Source organism: Anabrus simplex, chromosome 1 (assembly GCF_040414725.1).
Source record: "Anabrus simplex isolate iqAnaSimp1 chromosome 1, ASM4041472v1, whole genome shotgun sequence".
NCBI lineage: Eukaryota > Metazoa > Arthropoda > Insecta > Orthoptera > Tettigoniidae > Anabrus > Anabrus simplex.
The window spans coordinates 1,165,518,515-1,165,542,431 of NC_090265.1; the positions used below are offsets into that span (position 1 = coordinate 1,165,518,515).

General features: G+C 40.2%; 1 protein-coding gene across 2 annotated transcripts in view; it reads right to left on the reverse strand.

Moving 5' to 3' along the window:
- Window positions 1-23,917, reverse strand: part of LOC136858142 (pancreatic triacylglycerol lipase) — a 116,178-nt gene that overhangs the window by 18,329 nt on the left and 73,932 nt on the right. Inside the window, exons 1-5 of one of the 2 annotated variants that reach the window (XM_067137466.2) lie at window positions 18,321-18,625; window positions 8,097-8,248; window positions 7,705-7,821; window positions 7,375-7,518; window positions 6,223-6,346 (exon numbers count right to left, since the gene is read on the reverse strand). In XM_067137466.2, coding sequence (XP_066993567.2) covers window positions 6,223-6,346; window positions 7,375-7,518; window positions 7,705-7,821; window positions 8,097-8,248; window positions 18,321-18,417 — 634 coding nt within the window. In that variant the 5' untranslated portion in view covers window positions 18,418-18,625. Of the gene's footprint in view, window positions 1-6,222; window positions 6,347-7,374; window positions 7,519-7,704; window positions 7,822-8,096; window positions 8,249-18,320; window positions 18,626-23,917 lie in introns of those variants that run through there. The other variant, XM_068225430.1, reaches the window with a different exon arrangement.

The following is a 23,917-nucleotide window of genomic DNA, read 5'->3' on the forward strand; positions in this document are numbered from 1 at the left end:
ATTTGTACGTAATTTCCTTTAGGTCCCAGCAAAATGTAATTTAAAAGCGTTCTAAATTCCCATGGAGGGAATTAGATATTTTTCACCAATAGAGCATGTCAAAAATATCAGAAACATATCAGATGTAAGGCTTTTCAGGCGCTTGTTCTATTAACCAGTGTTTTGTCTTAGGTCTGACGTGTTAATTAAACCTTATTTATACATAATCCGTTTATATGTAATTCGCAGTTATACGTATTAAGTGTCAGTGAAATATAACTGAGTTTTGTGTAATTGTAATGAGCACGTGCTTTTTTAAAAGAAACTACTGTATTTACGAAGTTTCCTATTTGTCGGCGTAAGCGGAAGTAGAGCGGTCGGGTTTCGGTGCTGAAACAGAAGACAAGAGTTTCGCCGAGAGACAATGTTGACCCTTTTTTATTGGCAGCGTAACAAAGGCCAACAGAGAGAGTCCCCTTTGCTCTCTATCTCGCTCCTTCTCTAACTTCGTCATTTTTTACCTCCACAATGCCTCCAAAGATTAAGAAACATTACAAGCAAAGTGGGCAGTTTCGGTGCGGAAACAAAAGAAAATACTGTAAATTTGTTTGAAAATATGAGAATTTCTTTCATGGGAACAACGGAGAAGTAAAATGTCCACGGTGCCGTTATGTGGCTTTTACTGTTGAACAGTACTGTAGTTTTGTCATTCATTTGCTTTTGATTAGCCATGGAGAACAGAAAAAGGAAAAGTTATACCCTAGCAGAAAAAGTAAAGTTTATACGAGAAGTGGACGCTGATCCACACAAAACAAAAACTGAAATTGCTTCAGACTTAGGGATTGCATATACCATGCTGTGTACAGTTATCAGTAAAAGAAACACTATTTTTGATAAGTTCTTAAAACTGGGTTCAAAATCAGCAAAGCGCAGCTGTCAACAGGAAGGAAGGTACGTAGATTTGGAGAAAGCACTTTTCACATGGTTCCAGCAAAAGTGGGCTGCAGCTCTACCAATTAGTAGCGACATGCTGAAGGCAATGGCGATAGATTTAGCTAAAATGATTGAGTATCACTGCTGATTTCAAGGCTTCTTCAGGATGGTTGCAAGGATTTAAAGATCGTCATGGTATCACAGGGAGAACAATATGCAGTGACTCAAAAGCTGTGGACGACGTCACGGTGCAACACTGGAAAGAAGAGGTTTTGCTGAGTATTGCAAGAGATTATCAGCCTCCAAACATCTACAATTGTGATGAGACCGGCCCATTCTACAATCTCCTTCTTAATAAAACATTAGCTGAAAAAGGTAACTCATGCCATGGAGGGAATAAAAGTAAAATTCATGTAACAGCACTTCTCGCCGCCAATGCAGATGGATATGACAAACTTCCTCCACTTGTGATAGGAAAATCGAAGAATACGAGGTGTTTTAAGGGTGAGAAAACAAAACCTACGGTTATGAATCCAACAGAAATTCTTGGATGACTATGCTTCTAATGGAACAGTGGTTGAAAAAACTAGACATTAAAATGAAAAATAAACAAAGAAGGTCCTTCTTCTTATGGATCGATGTGCAGCACATCCACCTCAAATCGTTCTGGAGATTGCCTGAGTGGAATTTTTCCCTCCTAACTGTGCCAGTGTTCTACAACCGCTTGATTTGGGCATCATTGCAAATTTCAAAGTGCATTATAGAAAAATGCTGGTTCAACATTTAATAACACTGAGTGATGCAGGAAATGTACCTCTCTCCATTAATTTGCTACAAGCCATGGACTTTATTTCGGATGCCTAGAAGTAGGTGTCATCCTCCACAATCAGCAACTTTTTCCGTAAAGCTGGAGTCTTACTAGAAGAGGCTGCCTCTAATGATGATTATGGGGACGAAGGTTTGTCTGGCAATGAGCTGACGCTACCGTAGGGTGTAGAATTCGATATTTTTGTACATATCGATAATAATCTGGCTGTATGTGGAGAACCTACCGGATGAAGAGATTATTGCTGATGTATGCCAACAACGCGGTGGTGATAAATGAGCTATATGCGATAGTGACAGTGATGGAAATGGAGATAACGACTTGAATCTTGAAACACCTGAACTGAGTGAAGTGTTAAGTGCAATTGATGTGTGTAGGCGTTACATCAGTGCGAAAAGTTGTAGTGAAAATGCATTGAATTCATTATTAAATTTGCAAAAGGAGGTTTATACTCTTAATGCAAGAAAAGTGAAACAAGCCAAATTATCTTATTTCTTTAAGGCTGGACCAAGTTCAAAATAATATTTTCTGTTTTAATGTATTTATTATTTGCAAGGATTTGCACATGTAGGTCTATTCCGTTGCATTTTCAGCAAATATGTGACGTATTGTGTAAGTCTGATTTCTAAGTAATTCTGAGTTACAAGTAGTTTTTTCTCTTCCCCTTGACATACGTATAAGTCAGGTTCAACTGTATCTGAAAATGTGGTTTCTTTATTATTTCCTCTTTGTATTTATAATCAATAAGATGAACAGGATGCAGGCAATGGCTTGACGAATGAACAGAGGTTGCTTCGGCTACAAACTAGATACTTTACGTTGTCACGCTCCCATCCTTTGTGCCAACAGAAAACATGGCAGAACTGCCTTCAAGTTTCTTCAAAGATGGCAGGTCATCCATCAGTCTATGTCAGGGCCATCCAAACAGCGCTCCCCGAGCGCTAGCGCTCTGGCCGCGCTCCAAGCCAGTGCTCCGAGCGCTTTGGGGAAGGTAGTGGTGGGAGAAGCTTGGCTGGCTGAGCGAGCGGTCTGCCCGCCGCGCCGAAGAGAGCAGTCGATCTATCAGTCGTAGTCTAGTCTACAATGACTCTATACATATAGTGTAGTGTCACTGTAGCCTAGTCCAATGCGCTATGTTAACAGCGTGTAACTAATTAAATAAATCAGTTTCGCAGTTGTCATGGCTGAACATCATACAAAAAAAGAAAAAGGAGTGGTGAAGCAGCAGCCTTCAAAGCAGAATGGGAAATTTTATTTTTCTGTACAGCTTATAAAGGGCATGCCTAATTTTTAGTGTGCCACCGAGATTTAATGTGTTTTAAAAAAAGCACAATTTGGAACGGCACTACAGTGCCAACCACAGGGATGATTACGGTGATTTGACAGACGCCAGTCGCCAATCGAAGTTGGAAGAACTGAAAGAAAATTTCAAGCAGCACTGTTCTGTAAATATTATTGTTTTAATTTTTAAATGCTTGTTTACAGACGGGAATGAAGAAATGATTGAATTATCTGAAAAATACTAAAATTGTGACTTGCCGTATTTTTGTCTGACAGATGATTGAGGAGAGCGAGGTTGGTGGACCCATTTTACGAACAAGCTACAAATGTTCGCCGCGAATTGCCAAAGCTGGGAAACCCTTCACGGAAGGGAATGTAATCAAGGAGTGCCTAATGGATGCGGCGGCATGTATTTGTCCTATGGAGCTAGTTGAGAAATTTGATAAAATCTCTCTTTCTCCACAAACTGTGGCTCGCAGAATAGACGACATGTCCGTTGATATGGAACGGCAATTAATGGAGAAGGCAGCAAATTTTGTATCATTTTCCATCGCCCTCGACGAATTAACCGACATTGCGGACAAAGCTCAGCTCGTTATTTTCATTTGAGGGGTGGATGACGATCTTGGGGTTACCGAGGATTTCCTAGACTTGGTGGCTCTCAAAGACACCACTATCGGTTTCGATATTTTCCAAGCAGTGGAGGGTGTTTTTGAGTCAATGGGATTACAATGGGAGCGGTTGACGAGTGTAACGACGGATGGAGCTCCTGCTTTACGTGGTCTACGCTATATAAAATTAAACATGGCTGAGAGCGGTAGTACCCTAATGGCGGCGATCCAGTGCTTTATACACCAGGAAGCAATCTGTGCAAAAGTCGCCAAGCTTAAAGACATAATGGGAACAGTTGTGCGAATGGTAAATTTTATTCGCTCCCATGAACTCACGCACCGTCAATTCAAAGAGTACTGGGCGAGTTGGCCGTGCGGTTAGGGGCGCGCAGCTGTGAGTTCGCAATCGCGAGACAATGGGTTCGAACCCCACTGTCGGCAGCCCTGAAGATGGTTTTTTGTGGTTTCCCCTTTTCACACCAGGCAAATGCTGGGTTGTACCTTAATTATACTTTAATTAAGGCCACGGCCGCTTCCATCCCATTCCTGGGCCTTTCTTGTCCCATCGTCGCCATAAGACCTATCTCTGTCGGTGCGACGTAAAGCAAGTAACAAAAGAAAAAAATCAGAGTTCCTGGATGACATCGAAGTGGAGTATCCGGATATCCCGTACCATGCAGAAGTAAGATGTCTGAGCCACGCGAAGTGCTTCATCGAGCTTTTTGCTTGCGGAATGCAATAGATACCTTTTATGCCATGAAAGGGTGGCCCGAAGTTCTTTTGCGTGATCCTAAGTGGGTGGCGGACTTGGCCCCTTTAAGTGACTTTACTGCTCATCTGAATACTTCGAACACTTCGCTTCAGAGCGACAAGCACATTATCTCCGATTTGGTGGAAAAAATCAAGCGTTCGAAAGAAAATTGATTTTGTGGGAAAACCAGTTGCGTGCAAGGAACACAGGACATTTTCCATTGCTTGAAACAGTGAAATACGGTGTCGACTTTGATGAGTATTTGCAGGTAATTCGCCAATTACAAAAAAGAGTTTGAAAAGAGATTTTCAGAATACAGAACTCCAAGCGGTGTTAGATGTACAGTATTTGTTCGACCATTTTGTCTTAGTGCAGACAGCGCTCCACAGCTATTTCAATTAGAGTTGCTTAAACTGCAGTGCAATGTTCGTATTAAAGACCGCTTTGTAATGTCACGAAGTTTAGAAGAATTTTGCAGCGGCTTTCCGCAAGAAGAATACCCCCTTTTGTATAAACATGCATGTAAAGTTCTGTCAATGTTCGGCTCAACGTGCATTTTTGAGTGTTCCTTTCGGTTCTTAAGTTTACCAAAAGTAAACATCGTGCAACGATAAGCGATAGAAACTTGCGCAATTGTTTAAGAATAGCTGTGTCCAGAAATATTGTAGGCCTACTCAATTTGGAGATGATTGTTTGCTCCAAAAGTAAAAGGTCGTGAAAACGACTGACCAAAAGTCACTCAATGTCTGTACTATCTGTTCATATCGGTAAAACGTTGTTGAATTTTCCTCTCAGATACAATGTTCAAATTTCAGTTTTGAATAAATCACATTGCTGTATTCTTTACTTAGCACTTGATTTCGTTTCCTGCATATTCCTTGCATCGGAGTACCTTTCGATTTGTAGATGCGGTATATTTTCACGGCAAAATAGCCCTATCAATATGATGTCAACAAACCCACAAAAGCCGTCGGACGCAAGACTGTACGTACGTATCTGGTCAGCGCGGTCCGAACATCGTCCGTCTCAGGTCTCCTCGCTGCCACACTGTAGTAGTGGTAGGGGGAGGAGCGCTAGCCTGACTGCCCAGTGCTCCCCGAGCGCGGGCGCGCTCTCGGAGCGCAATGGCTGGATGGCCCTGGTCTATGTACTATAATATAGGTTATTGGTATGAACAGGTTGTCTTAACTTTTGAATTGCAATCCCCAGTTAAGAATGGGAAATCATCCTTTACAGACCTTTATCATCCTTTTCACGCTGTTCAAGATCCCTTTATAAATTGTCCCAACTTCAAACCGTGCTCGAATATGGGAGTTATTAAATATTATACAGTACTATCATTTACAGAACCTGGCCAGAACTACTCCCAGATTTGGAGTTTAGGATCATTAATCACTTGAACATAAGCAGAAAAATATATTCTTTCTGAAAGCAGTATATATCAGCTCTATTGCCTCCAGGTGATTGAAATCTTACAAGTGTACTACTCTATCTATTGCCCCTAAAACACCAGCAAAACTGCATATTTCGTAGGAGTTGTGGATAATCTATTGACTTCCTACTGAAGGAAATGCTAGGTAATCTTCTCATGGATGCTATCGCTGCAGAAACTGTGCTAACAATTCTATTAACTAAAGGTTTTGAAATTCTAGCATTGTCTCCAAACTATTTTCATTTCTGATATCCTAGAGGTTGGCTTACAAACTGTGTCAGTTTATAATCAAATAAATATGGCAACTATGTTTAACTTTAGAAACTTTTCAGTGCTCTTCATACATTTTTTTTAACAACGAGTTGAACTTTTCTTACGAATTCTAAACATAAACCATAAGACCACTCACCAGATATGCGAGCCAGACGAATGTGGAACTTGTCACGCAGGACCTGGCCTATGTATGCTGCAACATGAGAGCCCAGACTGTGACCAATTGCATGACAGTCTCGAGCCTTTATACCTAATGAGTCCTGAAAACAAACAATATTTATAAAGTAACAAGCCAAATGAACAGAAAAAAATAAATTTAAAAATTCAATTCCACAAACAGAAAATGACCAAATATGTTGCTTTTAGAACCACTAAGAAAAGTATTTAAAATGAATGGAAGTAAATAGAGGGAAATTTTCTATGCAAGGAAAATTCAAATAAACTGTTCCTAGTGTATAGTCTACGGTTTCAAGTCCAATGTTGAAAAACTATGTACACACAGTACTACTGAAAAAAAAAATAGTAGTCTTAAGTAATACTATAACATCTACAGCAGCACGTTTTACAATATTTTATTTTCCTGACATGAATGTCAGAGAAAATTGCTCTAATCAAGATTCACTAGGCCTATTCTGCCAGTCCTATATTTAATAGGTATAATCTAAAATTTACTGCAGTTTCTGACATAAACCTTGAAGATCCTACATCATGGTCCATATAGCAAGTGATATAAATTACATCTTCTTAATTCAAAAAATTAATTTATTTCATCCTTCTCCAGAAATATTAGAGCCATATGAATTACCATAATTCTGTTTTGGCATTCAGTTAAGAAAATTTAATATGGTTACTTGATATTTAGGCTGTTTTCTTCAGCTGGTTTAGCCGCTTGTTCATAAAGTTGTGGAATCAAATTATGACCATTTAATTTATTGGTACCTACTTTAAAAAACCTTTTGAGGTCAAAATTCCAGCCATAAAATTAACAGTTATTAAAATATGGTGAGATCTAAGCTTGGTTTTTCTGATATTTCTAGTTTGGAAACAAACTTCTTAAGAAAATAAAAATCAAAGCAATATATACTGGACAAGTAGATTATTACCATATCAGACAGTGAGAAAACTATTTATTGTCCCGCAATAGGGCTTTAAAAAACCCTTCTCTTGTTATTTTTCACATTACTAGGCCTATCATTATTTTTTTTCTTCTGTTAAGCCTGTTCTGTTAGTAGGTGTGTTTTATAAGTCATATAGGAATAACTGAAAATTAAGTTTCATTTCAACATACCAAGTAGTTTATAAGATGAGCTGCCATTGTTCCTATGACTCGAGTATTGGCCACTGCTTGCGAGTATGGTGGTGCAGAACCACCTCCCCAGTTGATAACAATTACATTCAGATCAGAGTGCTTCAGCAGCTCTGCTGTCATTTGCTGCAAAGAAAAGAGAAGTAGCATTACACCCTTCTGTTAAATGTCCATTTGGTCCACAGCATAATGGGATTTAGGTCTAATATGGAATGATTTTTTAAAATTAAAAAACATACAGAGATAAATCATATCTATATTTTAATTATCTTTTGCTATGTCCGTGTAAAATAGATCCATATCAATATTCACCTTAATCCAGAGCTTTTCACCGGTCTCTAAGAAGCCATGACTAATCAGCACCATGCGTCTATTAGGTGATATATTTGTTCGAAATATTGCACTTTCTGGCATAGATATCCTCAAGACCTACAACACACAAACACATTGGTTTGTTTTAAACATCACCAGTTACTTTTCTGTACTTTTGAATCCAAGTGGCAAATTCAGAAAAAAAAAATAATTGCAATGGTATCTTGTATATGGTTTAGAGAGAAACTAATTTTATCAGTTTTTTAGAGAATTCTATATTTCATAAGCAATGAACAGTTCTACTTCAAGTTCCTACTGTTTTCTTCCCAAAGATCACTGAATAATAATGATAGACATTTAAAAGATTTAAGCAAATTGAAAGAGACTTTTACCTGGCAATCTGTAGGATTTTTACGCGTATACAGGCAAAATATAGGATTGATTTTGTCTGGAGATTCAGGTAACAAGCTAATAGGTCTTGATGCTGACGTCCAAGGAGCATCTATGGTAAAACACCCATATTCTCTGAAGCACCGTGTAGTGTCTGAAAACATACAATACAGTAATTAAAATCTAAAAAGGATTGTCTGAAGTCTTTCATCAAGATAACTCAACTTGCAGGTAGGTAGTGCAAAGAGAACTCTGAGGGAAAACAATCCAATGTCATAAATCAGAGGTATGAGAATCTTCTTTACTTTCTTGCAACTTTTCGTGCTAATTAAGCTTAAAACGATACCACAGGATTTAGCACAGGAGTAATGTAAGCTGGGGCGGGGGGTTGGGGAAGGGGGGAGATGAACATCAATCAATTTTAGTGAGGAAAATTTGCAAATCAGAGCCTGGATAGTTTGGACTCAGGATGCAATATCAGTACCAATACAGCACTTTGGTTTAATAACATATAAAAATATTTCAACAACAATGAAGGAAATATTCATTTTCATTTAACCTTCGATTTTTTATCCTTTCTTCAACATTTGTACTTAAGATAATCAGGTACAGTACATCCAAGGTGGAGACCCTTTAGCAGAGATGCAATTGAAATACTTAAGTACAACAGTATTATGCTAAATAATAGGCCTATATTACTCAAATACACCACTAAAATCACTTGCATGAAAAACATTTCTACTTGATAATGTTAATGGTATGTCGTAAATATACTGGGAGGAACCGTTTTTCGGACGTTCAACGCAATCACGGGGAAGGTCATCAAGTATTCTATCCAGTCAAGGCTAGCTACTACTTTTTGACGGGAATGAAAGTATTCACTTTTAAAATATCAGCTGAAAGGGAGGAAAAGTTGAGTCTGATTCAACCAGAGTTCATTTCCGATCATTTCTTAAGACCAACGAAATTACCCACATCAAAACCTTCAAACTCGATAGTAGGCTACTGGTATGCGTGATACAACCTATGTTCCAAGGAAATGAATAAATGATCATTGAGATTTATTTCTCGGATACTGTTTTAGTTGAATCATTTTAGGTACAATATTGTCAGGAATAAGTTAGGTTCCTGCGTGTACCTAAAGGAGAAACGCAATGATAGCTAGAACAAATGCTGGGATTTGACAGCAACGCTCACTAGTTCCCTCAGGTCGTCTCCTTGCTTCTTTTTCCACTTCGAAGAGTGGCACCTGTAGGGGTACCACCGTTCAAGTAAATCCTACCGAGGCATGCAACAGCACGTCAAGTTGTTTTATGGTCGCCCTTGTAGTTCCACGGCCTACATGGTTCAAATCCAGTGTTATCCTTGCTACTGAATTGCCATTGTTGTGCGGTACTTAGCTGTACCACTGCAGTCGAATTTGTTATTATTATTATTATTATTATTATTATTATTATTATTATTATTATTATTATTATTATTATTATTATTATTATTAGAGCCTCCGTGGCTCAGGCGGCAGCGCGCCGGCCTCTCACCATTGGGTTCCATAGTTTAAATCCCAGTCAATCCATGTGAGATTTGTGCTGGACAAAGCAGAGGCGGACACGTTTTTCTCCGAGTACTCCGGTTTTCCCTGTCATATTCCATTCCAACAACACTCTCCAATATCATTTCATTTCATCTGTCATTCTCATTGCCCATTGCTCCAGAGGAGTGCGACAGGCTTCAGCAGCCGGCACACTGCCTATCATCGTCACTAGATGGGGGCTTCATTCATTCCATTCCTGTACCGGTCTAACGACTGGAAACAGGCTGTGGATTTTCATTTCAATAATAATAATAATAATAATAATAATAATAATAATAATAATAATAATAATAATAATAATAATAATGGAAATGAAAATGAAAATCCACAGCCTGTTTCCAGTCATTCGACCGGGTCAGGAATGGAATAAATGAAGCCCCTATCTAGCGGCGAGGATGAGAAATGTGCCGGCTGCCGAAGCCTGCTACACTCCTCTGGGACAATGAAAAATGACTGACAGATGAAATGAAATGTTAATGGAGAGTGTTGCTGGAATGAAAGATAACAGGTAAAACCGGAGTACCCGGAGAAAAACCTATCCCACCTCCGCTTTGTCCAGCACAAATCTCACACGGAGTGATCGGGATTTGAACCACGGTATCCAGCGGTGGGAGGCCGGCACGCTGCCGCCGGAGCCACGGAGGCTCCTATTATTATTATTATTATTATTATTATTATTATTATTATTATTATTATTATTATTATTATTATTATTATTAAATGAGTTTATTGCTCGTGGCGGTTAGGGCTCCTCTCCCTCTCTTAAACTTAACCACATACTGCAAAAAGAAACGCTCGTACCCCACGTTTCCTGCGAATAACTTGGTTTGAACTGAGGTACAGCCTACGAGACCTGGAGAGCATCGAAATACTATTAGCAACTTGTGGAAGTTTAGGCCACCGTGTGGTCAGGGCCGCGCAGCTGTGAGCTTGCACCACTTGCGGCCACTTCCTTCACTATCCCATCGTCGCCATAAGACCTATCTGTGTCGGTGCAGATTTCTTTTGAATTTGGTCATCGGAAATATGGCTTGAAATATGTAAATCAAGCAAGCTTGTAGTTTTAAGTGACTTGATATCGGCATCACCGAGCTCGTTAGCTGCAGCAGTTTAAGTGCGGCCAGTATCCAGTATTCGGGAGATAGTGGGTTCGAACCCACTGTCGGCAGCTCTGAAGATGGTTTTCCGTGGATCCCCAATTTCACACCAAGCAAATTCTGGGGCTGTAACTTAATTAAGGCCACGGACGCTTCGCTCCCTATCCTAGCCCTTTCCTGTCCCATCGTCGCCATAAGACCTATCTTTGTCGGTGCGACGTAAAGCAACTTGCGTAATGTAATGATATCGGGATCATAGCGGTGGGACCCCCATTTTTACGTGGATTTCGAACCACTATGACTTGACATCATTTCCAAAATTCCACATGCACTGGCCGGGATTCGAACCGCAGGCACCTTGATGATAAGCCAGTGCCGATTTGACGATACCATTCGGCTGCTACGCCCCTTTAAAATATGTAGAAACGTGTAGCCTAATAATATATTTGTTTTGAAACAATTTCTACCAAGCTCGATAGCTGCAGTAGCTTAAGTGCGGCCAGTATCCAGTATTCGGGAGATAGCGGGTTCGAATCCCACTGTCGGCAGCCCTGAAGATCGTTTTCCGTGGATTCCCAATTTCACACCAGGAAAATGCTGGGAATGTACCTTAATTAACGCCACGGCCGCTTCGTTCCCACTCCTAGCCATTTCCTGTCCCATCGTCGCCATAAGACCTATCTGTGTCGGTGCGACATACATCAACTTGTACATTTTTTTAAATCTGTAGTCTAATAATGTAATTGTTCTGGATGAATATGCAGTCAGTTAATATCCTGTCGTTTCCAAAATACTAAAAACATTTAGCACGTCTGCCTGAGAAATGAAATGGCGTATGGCTTTTAGTGCCGGGAGTGTCAGAGGGCATGTTCGGTTCGTCAGGTGCAGGTCTTTTGATGTCACTCCCGTAGGCGACCTGCGCGTCGTGATGAGGATGAAATGATGAAGACGACACATACACCCAACCCCCGTGCCAGCGAAATTAACCAATGATGATTAAAATTCCCGACTGGCGGGAATCGAACCCGGGATCCCTGCGACCAAAGGCCAGCACGCTAACCAATCAGCAATGGAGCCGGACTCTGCCTAATACGCGCAGTTGATTATGAATCGAAGTCCCACTTGGTCCGTTGGTATTTAAAAGTATTAAAGTACGGGAAACCTGCAACTGTACATTTACTGGTGCGTTAAAAGGCTCATTTTATGACAACATTCCATCAGTATGGCGTCTCTTAAGGCGGAAGCATTTGGTGGGTATTATTATTATTATTATTATTATTATTATTATTATTATTATTATTATTATACTGTACACTTAGTTGTATTTGATCTTCTATTTCAATTATATCCTTGGCATTATTCCGTAGACGGGTTCCCCTCCCTACCCATACTAAACAATGCTGAACGCAGTGTTCTGTATAGGTATGGTTGAAGATTCCTTGTAGAAACTGGTGAACAACTCGGTCAAAGACCTCACCTTTCCTTTCCCGGTCAACAGGCTTCTTCACTTAAAGCCACTAGTTCCAGTACAGGCGGAGACGAAGGCGATATCAATCTAAAAATAACATCAGACATTTCGATACCTTGCCACAGAAGCACACTGAAGATGTATTCGTAAACCATAATTATATTTACTGTGACAGTGAACACGGTTACAACTTCCAATCCTGTTTTAACAGCAGGGTTTCGAATCAGTTTCAAAACTTGCTCAGCGGGGGTAAATTTAGTTGTTCGTTTTTCTTCTCAAGAATTTCTGGAAAAATGTCTAGACAGCAGTACCATTATACGCACAAGTAGGGCTATAACCAGTGTATTAATTACTAGCTTCATTAATTACTAACTTCGACTTAATTTTATAGTTTCGTGCGCACCGTACCTAAGAGAAATAAAAATAGAAATAATTTTAAGTCGAATAATTGTACTTTACAAACGGAGTGAGTGGCTGCGTGGTTTGGCTCTATCAGCTTTCATTCGGGATTCAAGTTCCACTGTCGGCAGCCCTGAAGATGGTTTCCCATTTTCACACTAGGACAAATAGAAGGGGGCTGTACCTTAACTAAGGCCACGGTCGTTTCTTTCCCACTCCTAGCCCTTCCACATCCCATCATCGCAGTAAGACCTCTCTTTGTAGGTGCGACTCAAAGTGCGACTCAAAGCGAATTGTAATAATAATGTGCTTTATAAAGAAACAAACAGTTGAAACCGAGTCTTCTGAAGGTACCCCTGATTTCAGTTCGAAATGAAAATGTAAAATGCTACAAAAATATAAAATTACTTCCTAAGACAACATAAGCAGATAGACTGGGAATATTTTCTCAAAGATAATTTAACATTTTATTTAGGAGGATTATGTGTACCATTAGAGCCTCCGTGGCTCAGACGGCAGCGCGTCGGCCTCTCACCGCTGGGTTCCGTGGTTCAAATCCCGGTCACTCTATGTGAGATTTGTGCTGGACAAAGCGGAGGCGGGACAGGTTTTTCTCCGGGTACTCCGGTTTTCCCTGTCATCTTTCATTCCAGCAACACTCTCCATTCTCATTTCATAGCATCTATCACTCATTAGTATAAATCACTTTGGGAGTGGCGACCCCATCGTAATAACAGCCTATATCTGATTCATTCATTACATCCCTGACCCGGTCAAAGACTGGAAAACAGGTTGTAGGTTTTTTCATGTGAACCATTAAAACATCTGATAGCCGGAGACATGGTTACTGGCTTCTCAGCAAGATGATCGTGGTACAAATTTCAGCCAAAATTCGCGGGACCTTTCAAACGAAATTTACGTCCTTACGATTGGGATTCCACATAAAACTGTAGGTCTCCTCGTTATGATAAGGATATGAACATTCATGTAGAACTACAGCTAACTTGTTTGAGTAGAAAATAAGTTTTGTTACATTGCAGCTACAGCATATTCATAGGATTATGATATAATATCCGCTGAAACATTGATACAGCTTCTTGTCCGATTCGTTGGCTGAATGGTCATCAGTCCTCTTCATATTCAGACACACTACAAACCACCACAGAAACACGCAATAGAGATTACATCCCTCTATATCAGGGATGGCGTCAAGAAGGGCATCCGGCCATAAAGCAGGGCCAAATCCAACTGTGCTATGCAGTTTGCATCCGCGACCCCATTGGTGTGGGAAAAAGCGGTAGAAAGAGAAGACTGATACAGCTTCTTGTGTATGTCCCTTGACATAAGGAACCAGGCACAACATGGTCATCAGTCCCGCAGTGCGTTCGAAAGAAGTGTGATAATAGATACATGATGTGCTAGGATTGGGCACGATGTCCTAAGACTGGAATGAACGAGACAACGCTGACAAGAACAACATTCAATAAGGCCACTGTCAGCGCCGTGACTGCAACCTCGAACCTCCGGCGCCAATATCGAAATTCAAGCTCTCAAAAACATGCCACTCTATCGTCGATCTATGTCAGTTGATACGCGTTGTTTCACCGAAATGTTCGCATTCATCATATTAGTAAGTGTTCATATGAGTAAGTGTTCATGTCAACTATTTTCACCTGGATGTGAACTAACAAATTCTGGTGGTTGTTTTTAAGGCTAGACAAATTTTTAAGTGTGTGGTACAGTTGATCAACTTGAGGTACATACTGTACGGTAATGAGTAATTAACCGTCGCGGAAACAGTACCTTTGCTGGTGTAAAAAATGGCTGGGGCAGACGGAAGGGAAAGAATGTGCCGAGATAAAAGCCGCTCACCTTGAGGCACGCTCAGCTGATGGAAGAGGTGGGTTCCTATAGGCCAGTTCTACCTCGTACGATGAAGCAGGCGGGGCTTCAGCTACCTGCACGGTGCAGCGTCAGCTTGCTCACCCGACGATTCTATAAGCTGATCTTATCTTCCTAGCGTGCGTACGAGTTAACTTGAGAGCAATGAGCAATAATAAACAGAAATTTGAGAAAATGTAGAATGTGCATTCGTATGGTCGTTTGAGCAGAGCGGTAAACGTACCAACTGTTTCATGATTCAATGTCTCATTTGCTCCACTGAAATAATATTTTACCAGAGGACGATCTGGGGACTCAAGTTATGTGAACGATTGTCGCCCATATGGCAGATACCGTATCAATTGTTTAACTAGTCTTTTCTTAAATGATTGCAAAGAAGTTGGATTTTTTTTACATCTGTTTTGCGCATTCTAATAGAGATTCAAAAATCACGTTTCGGTGTTAAAAGGAAAGCAAGCTTGTGGTTTTACGTGACTTGATATCAAGATCATAGTCATGAGTCCTCCAGTTTTACATGGAATCCGAATTACGAGGACGCAACTTTTCATTTCAAAAGCTCCACATGCCCTGGCTGGGAATTCGAACTGCGGACGCTTTTGTGAGAGGACAGTGACGATTTCACTCAGCTACCACGTCCTTCTTGTTTTCTTGGAGTTCCATTTTTTCTAAAATAATTCCTAACATACTGATGCCTTTGCTGGCAAGATGTGGTGTTTACAGTGCACTATGTCTTCTGGTATGGGCTATATCAAATTTGTTACTTTCATTGACCTGTCTCAGTCTCATCCTTGGCTTAGACAGTATGAAAGTGACTGAGGTATGAGTGATGCTAGTAATACCATTCCTTGTGCAGCCAGTCCTTGTTATGAATGGTGAGAAAATATCGCTCATAGGGTCGGTTATTGCATGCATTTCAGTGGGCTTGGCAGACTGATATGTCATAGCAAGGGCTGGCTCGGGGAGGAAAACAACGGGAAACTACCTCACTCCTCATTTCCCTAGTACGCCTCTTCAGCGACGCCTAGGCTATTTATGACAGCTGTTGGCGGAGTTGCAGAGGATCAAACCAGCCTTCGGACTGAATACCCAACGTACAACATGCATACTGCTCTACTAGTGAGCATGGCTCTTTTTAATTCTTTTCACGTATCCTTCTAATCATAATTTATCCATTAAGCTTCGTGTATCTTTTCTTTCGAACTCTACTGAAACGCCTATGAGTGAATACCCAAATACACTTTCAAATCTTTAATTTAAATTGAGTAAAATATTTTTTAGTTAAGAGCACTTACAGTGCATGCATCAACATCCATAAGGAACTCCTGTGGGGTAACATTCCGACACCCTGGGATCTCTTAAGCCCGTTAGCAATTACAACATAGACTATATTAAACAAATATCATTAGCACTATTATTATAGCTGACAAGCCAAATACTATCGCAGCAACTTTCTGGACTAGCAGAAACTTCGTGAGCTCGTGAGGTTAATAGAAAACAGCAATATTCCACGTTTTCTTTTATATCAATATTCGGCAATGGATTGATCAATTTACACTTCACTAACTGGTCTTACGATTGTTAAATGTTCTACAAGACAGCAATTCGATAAAAATAAAATAATCTGTAATATCCTGTAATATCTCTGCTACAAGTCGAATAAAAATCTCATTAGTTCGATTTGAAAAAAGAGACAGTACAATGTATTTTTATATTGTACCTCTCGCTTTCATTGTAAGAAGGCTTGGAAACCATTTACGTAACAAACATACTGTAAATTATACGACACAGGATACAGGAAATTAATCACAACAATAACAGATAAGACAATTTTAATTCTACGCCTCACATTTGTAAAACCTTGTTAACAGAATGATTATTTTCTGCCACATGATGGAATGAAAACTATTTCCCTCAAGAATTTTTACACGTTGAAATAACAACTTTCTCCTCGTGAAGTTGTGAGTACGCCGTCAATGGGAGAGGCTTGTCCGCTTCTCGTAACCAGGACGAGCTAAAACGGGCTCCTCGTGGCACGGTTCCAAGAGAGAGACAATTGGCGGAGGCAGCGACACACCTCCAGCGCACAGCGCGGCAAATACGATTTCTTTCTCTCAGTACTAAAATATTTTATCAAAAAAAAAAAAAAAAAATTAACAACAGGGAAATGGGATTTGAATACTCATTTTGTAAACTAAAGCACTAGCTCAGTGGAAAATAATCTCAACCTCAACTCACTAAAAAACAAAAAGGCAAAGTCGAAAATATTGTCTTCACTACTGCCATAAAAACGTCATTTGCACACTTTCGAGTGGCAAAGAAACTTATTAAAGCGGTGAATGATCAGAAAATATTTTTGGGACATGCTTAAATTTTCATTAGGAATGTAATCGATGACATCGAAAACGCTCTTGAACATTTATTTCTTAAGAGTTATTTCTCAAATTCAAATGTGCGGTACTGATAAACTGATCACATTAACACTTGTCCGCTCTAGATAAGTGACATCGTTTCTAACCTCCCCAAAATTATTGTTTAAAAGCAGAACATTCACGGAAAGTGTAAGATCATTTATTTCGTGAATTTTGACAAAAAGTGTTGTCATAATATATATTTTTTATACTTAGCTAAGATAGGTAATGTTTACGGTATATGAAACTGTATTAATTCTAAATGAAGATATGAGACACAGCAAAAGAAATAGGGACATATCCTCAAGTGTTCTGAAGCAATACCTTCAGTTAACTGTCACAACACTGACCGTTCAAGTCAAAACTTTATTAGAAATGTCAGTCTATTACGTCCAGAATGCCCTTCAACAGTTCCTTGTTTTGATAGAGGTAAGACCTTTCCAAATAGGTGGGGAAATCGTTAGTACATTAAATCGAAGGTTATCATCCTACTATCAAACCATCCTTATTCTACATCTTGAGTGATGGGTGTTTATTTAGATAATGTTATTCCATGCTGCAAAGGAGAAGGGGGCGTGGTATACAGCTGTACGATACTCTGTTCTTTACCATCACGAAAATCACCCTCGATTTTTAATATTTACTCTTAAACAGGATAGTAATGATCAACTCAACTGTGATGTCAGTGAAGAGCAATATTATCTGGGGTCAGGACTTTTACGAAATATTTGGGTTCAATTCTAACAGAATATTGCTACTCCTGTTTAGATGTAGCTTAGAAAAAACATATAATACGGAAGAAAAGTATAAATAAGATTAACATGGCAATGTATTTAGGAAACATTTCAAATGAGACATGAATAATAATAATAATAATAATAATAATAATAATAATAATAATAATAACTGAGCAAATAGCCGCGCGGTTTGGGTCACGTAGCTATCAGCTTGTATTCGGGAGATAGTGGGTTCGAACCCCCCTGTCAGCAGCCCTGAAGATAATTTTCCATGGTTCCCAATTTTCACACCGGCAAATGCTAGGACTGTAACAATTATGGCCATGGTTGCTTCTTTCCGACTTCTAGACCTTTCCTATCTCACTGTCACCATAAGACATACCTGTGTCGGTGCGAGGTAAAGTAAATAATAATAATAATTATAATAATATAATAATAATAATAATAATAATAATAATAATAATAATAATAATAATAATAATAATAAACATGCAATGCCCTCCATCACCTTAACTGTACAACTCAGCCGGTCGGGTGTTCTAAATAAGACTGTTTTATACTTGAATATTTTAAACAATGAATTATCCGTACAATTAAAAGAAATAATGAGCCTTGTTTACTCACCATTTTGCACTTCTTCATTGAGATGCAGATTGGTACTCGCCATGAGGGAGAGTACCGTTTGTAACATAATACTCGTTTGGTTGAACATTGTTGTCATACAACAATTCACTTCTTAAATATATTTGGTATATAATAAAGCTATGTGGTATCTTAAATATAAAAATAAGCTCGAAAATCGCGAATTACAAACGTTGTAAATAAATAGTTTACAGTTTAAAAACACGCGTTACGTCGCTTCGGCTTGTAAAAGAGGTGCACGCGCTAGTTCCTCTCGGCACGACCTCTTGCCTGCGACTGACTGACGCTTGAATGGAACAGCGACTGTTAATATGTGCTCCCTCTAGTGACTCGCTCATTTCCCCCACCGTCCAGCCTACTTCTTTCTAGTGCATACCAGACTAGTAGGCCCTATGTCTGAGGCTGCAGATTGTTGCACACTCAGAATTTAAGAAACTGCCTATTCAATTTCCTCCCGCGCACTGTTATATTTCATTCTCTCATACAATAATTTTCTTGGTCTCAACGAGAATTGTGTTGTTCATGGGCTTCATACAGTATTTTTTAAGAATCTGAACTCAAGGAGTTGGCAATTTCGGGACTTCACAGTAAGACAAGTTTTCAATCTTTGATTGCAGAACTGTAAAAAGTTTCTGTGTGATAATATGCTGACGTTCATGAACTGTAAACAAGACTTCTTCTGTAACTTTTCCTATACTCTCGTGGGATCGTAAATGTGAACTTGCCCGTGTTTTACTGCTGGGTGCCCTTCCTGACGCCAACCCTGTGAGGAGGGATGTATTCACTATTGTGTGTTTCAGTGGTGCTTGTTACTGTGATGTGTTATGTATATATATAAAGAGGTTCGTGTTGAAAAAAACACAAAGACCCAGTCCCCGAGCCACAGGAATTAACGATCGCGGCTAAAAACCGAGACCCGGTCGGAAATCGAACCCAGGACCTTCTGAATTAAAGACTGCGACTCTGGCCATTCAGCTAAGGAATCAGACGAAACGAACCAGATAATTTTATTTAAAAGCGATTACCAGAATACATTTCGAAATTTGAGGCGGTAATTCCTCAAACTAGCTGATTTTCGTTTCCTACGGTTCATTACAAAGAAGTGTGTTGTTTAAGAGTTCATAATGACAGTACACTGACTTACCACAACCATTGCTGGCGTAGAATTTAAATGCCTGTGCTACTTTTGTGTCCATAATAGTGAGCATACGTGGATTAATATTGGAATATATACCCGGAAAATGGGCGTAATGGACAATCTCAACGTTTCATGAGAGGTTTTTTTTTTTTTTTTTTTTTTTTTTTTTTGCTACCTATTACTTTTACGTCGCACCGACACGACACAGATATGTCTTATGGCGACGATGGGACAGGAAAGGGCTAGGACTGGGAAGGAAGCGGCCGTGGCCTTAATTAAGGTACAGCCTCAGCATTTGCCCGGTGTGAAAATGGGAAACCACGGAAAACCATCTTCAGAGCTGCCGACAGTGGGATACTGGATATTGGATACTGGCCGCACTTAAGCAATTGCAGCTATCGAGCTCGGTTTGCATGAGAGCAGGCAGAAGAACGGGTGGATGACCATACTCTGGATAGCCACCAGAAGTTGACGATGTCTGGGAACAAACTACTTGCCAATTATCTTTCTTGAAACGTGCCTTAACCTGACTGACGACGAAAATGGTTCTAATATTACCAGACAGACGTCTTGTCAGTAAAATCGACATTTCATAGACAAAGCTAACGTTAGGAGGTAAAATATACTGTAACTCTCAACTGACATCGTCGCCAACTTTTCACTGTGGTGGTCACGACCCGCCTTCCGCTGAAAGCATGTGAGAAATTCAAAATACCTATGTCTGTAGTTAGGTAACGTTATTGCTCGTGGCGAAGTTAACTTAACCACGTAAGCCAAGGTGAAACAAAAGGGTTTTTTTTACAATTTGTTTTACGTCGCACCGACACAGATATGTCTTATGGCGACGATGGGATAAGAAAGGGCTAGGACTGGGAAGGAAGTGGCCATGGCCTTAATTCAGGTACAGCTCCAGCAATTGCCTGGTGTGAAAATGGGAACCCACGGAAAACTATCTTCAGGGCTGCTGACAGTGGGGTTCGAATCCACTATCTCCCGGAAGCAAGCTCACAGCTGCGCGCGCCTAACCGCACGGCCAACTCGCCCGGTTAAAATGCAAAAGCGTATCTATACAATTTTACACCTAGAACTGAAACAATAAAGAGTAGTTATGCTTACATGCAAATGAGGTTACTACCACTGACAACACAAACAAGATAAAATAGAGTTAGTATTTTAGGCAATATGTAAGATCAATTCTTAAAATTAAAAACTCAGTGCTGAAATAATATAGAATACACTGACAATATACAGTATAAATGTTACTTTTTGTCAAGAAGGAAGCCATGATTTTAGTGTCGAGTCAGTTAATTAATGGCGTATGGCCTCCGGGGAGGCCTGGTGCAGGTCTTTCTCTCGTAGACGGCCTATTAGGCGACCTGCATGTCTGTGAAGGTGCGGGCCCTACCTAGGATGAGTTCTAATATTGAATACGCGACACACGCCCAGCCCCCGAGCCACTGGAATTAACCAATTAAGGTTAAAATCCCCGACCCGGCCGAGAATCGAACCCGGGACCCTCTGAACCGAAGGCCAGTACGCTGACCATTCAGCCAACGAGTCGGACGTCGACTCAGTTAAAACAAGTTTAAACACTTTTCAGTCTGTCAAAACACTAATTATAACCAGGGCCCGGATTCTGATGACATGTCATCTTTTAAATGATTCACCACAGACATTGCTAACTTATATACAAACCCTGTTCATGGCCCCTATATTACAGAAATGCATATTTATTAAGTCATTTCTTGTCATTTTTTAAGTGTTTTATTTGTAGATCGCCAACAGCCGTAGGCGTGTTGAAACACCGGGTCCCGTGAGATCTCCGAAGTGAAGCAACATTGGGCGTGGTCAGGAGTTGGATAGGTTGCCACGCGCTGTTTTGGGGGGGGGAGGGTAAGGGAATGGAGGAGCGGAAAGGAACTGGCCACCCTACCGCACGTAAACTCCGGCTCAGGAACACCTCTGCGGAGGTTCGGACCTGCCTTCGGGCAGAATAACCCTTACCTTACCTTATTTGTAGATCATTTTCTCGCTTTTCGCGTCATTATTACGTCATTTTAAGGAATGTATTAGAATATATATTTTATACGTTTTGAGACATTTTCTCACATTCTAAATGGTTTATGATGTATTTTTGCGTATGCTACTGGATATTAACGGAACTGAAAGGGAGGATGAATACGAAGACGTGAGTATCTTGACAAATTTGTTCAACTCTTATTTCTTGGAATATCCACATTCGAGGAGACACACCTGCACTTGCAGCTAATCCGGAAGCGATGTTGAAATCGAGGGGGTAGGAAGACTGGCATTACTGGGCCTACTGTTGTCTACCTCAGTGCAACCATACGTGTGCTAAGTGGATTTGTGTTATTGGCCGCGATTGTTTTTCGAGTGTATTTAAAATGCCGAAGATAAAGCCATCTAGGGCTGTTCATTTCAAACAAATAATGTCGGAATTCAGCGAGGATATTTTTACCACCGACGGTGAAATCCTTTTCTGCAAAATATGTGAAGTGAAAGTGGAAGGAGATAGGAGATTTATCGTTCAGCAACATAACTTATCGGTCGAGAGAAGCACACACGTGGAGTCCAAAATAGTAGCAAACGAAAAGTTTCTCAACTATTACTCTCACAGTCATCCTCCGATGGCGGTACTTCCTCTGAGTTTTTTTTTTTTTTTTTTTTTTTTTTGCCACTTGCTTTACGTCTTATGGCGACGATTGGATAGGAAAGGCCTAGGAGTAGGAAGGAAGCGGCCGTGGCCTTTATTAAGGTACAGCCCCAGCATTTGCCTGGTGTGAAAATAGGAAACCACGGAAAACCATCTTCAGGGCTGCCGACAGTGGGGTTCGAACCCACTATCTCCCGAATACTGGATACTGGCCGCACTTACGCGACTGCAGCTGTCGAGCTCGGTTCTGTGTTTTGTAAAGAATTGTGTGAAGCTTTGGTTTCTTCGAACATTCCACTCTGGAAAATGAACAATATTAAACGGAAAATTTCTTAAGAAGGTATACGGGCCGTGTAATTCCGGATGAATCTATTCTGAGATAGAACTATGTATTCCAATGCTATGACGACACAATAAGAAATATCAGAGAAGAAGTCTGCGGAAACAAAATATTCGTTTCAATCGATGCAACCAGTGATGTAGAGTGCCGTTACATTATCAGTGTTATCGTGGGTACGTTAGAAGTACTAGATAGGCCTGGAAAAAATATTTTTGCTCACAAGCGAAGTTTTGCAATCTGTGGACCATCCTACAATATGTCGCCTCTTCGATAAATCGATGGCACAACTATGGCCTGAAGATGTAAGGTGTGTTGATGTTCTGCTCTTTGTGACTGATGCAGCGCCTTACATAGTTACAGTAAAGCTGCCAATGCAATCACAGCATTTTAATTAAAAAAAGCTACATGTAACCTGTCTAGCTCACGCTTTTCACAGAGTGGCCGAAGAAGTCAGATCAAATTTCCCTGAAGTTGACAAGCTTGTGTCCCTAACTAAGAAGGTATTTACAAAGGCTACGCAGGGGACTTTTCAGATCCCAAGCACTCGACACTCCTTTACCACCGCAGCCTTGCATTACACGGTGGAGTACGTGGATCGACACCTGCATTTACTATTGTGACCTCTTTCCAACAGTGGAGCATATAATAGATTCTTTCGACGTACAAGATGCCAAGGCCATTCAGATGGCTCAAGAATTGTTTTCGGATACGCAAACTAGCGTGCATCAAAGCAAATTTGTCGTCAACTATTACACGTCTTGAGGAGAAAAAATAATCAATTTAGTTGGAACAGCCACAAAGGAATTAAAATGCATTCGTGACGATTCTGGTGTGGCAGTATCAGACGAACTGAAACGTGTTGCTGACAAGAACTCGGGTTTTAATGTTTTGTGTTCCATCTCTCGGATTTTGGCGGGTGAAGATTTCAGCATTATTGGCATTGACGAAGAACTTACATCCAGAAATTTAGTGCACTTGAAGTAAGCTCCAATAGCATCCGTAGACGCTGAAAGGAGCTTTTCAAAGTACAAAAACGTGCCGGTCGACTATCGTCGATCTTTTTCCCTGTGGGAATCTACGAATTGTCACAGTCATCTACTGTAACGCGAAGTAAGGTAAGCCTGTATAGCCTGTCATGTATTTTAAGTGCACATTTTCGTATTACCTCTAAGCCGATAAAGAATTCAAGTACCTAACGGCGAAATTCTCTCTTTTTAGTTCTTCAGATGTTGCAGCCTTAAAGTTCCACATACCATGAAGTGTTATTTTCCTTGAAGAAAAGAACACAGAACTTGGAGTGCCAAACAGTAGACTGAATCAATATCCAGTATTTGTTTGCAATTAATTCGTATTTGTCAAATAATAATTAAATTATATTAGGTACCTATTAAAATCATTTCAACATACAATGAATGTGACTGCATTTT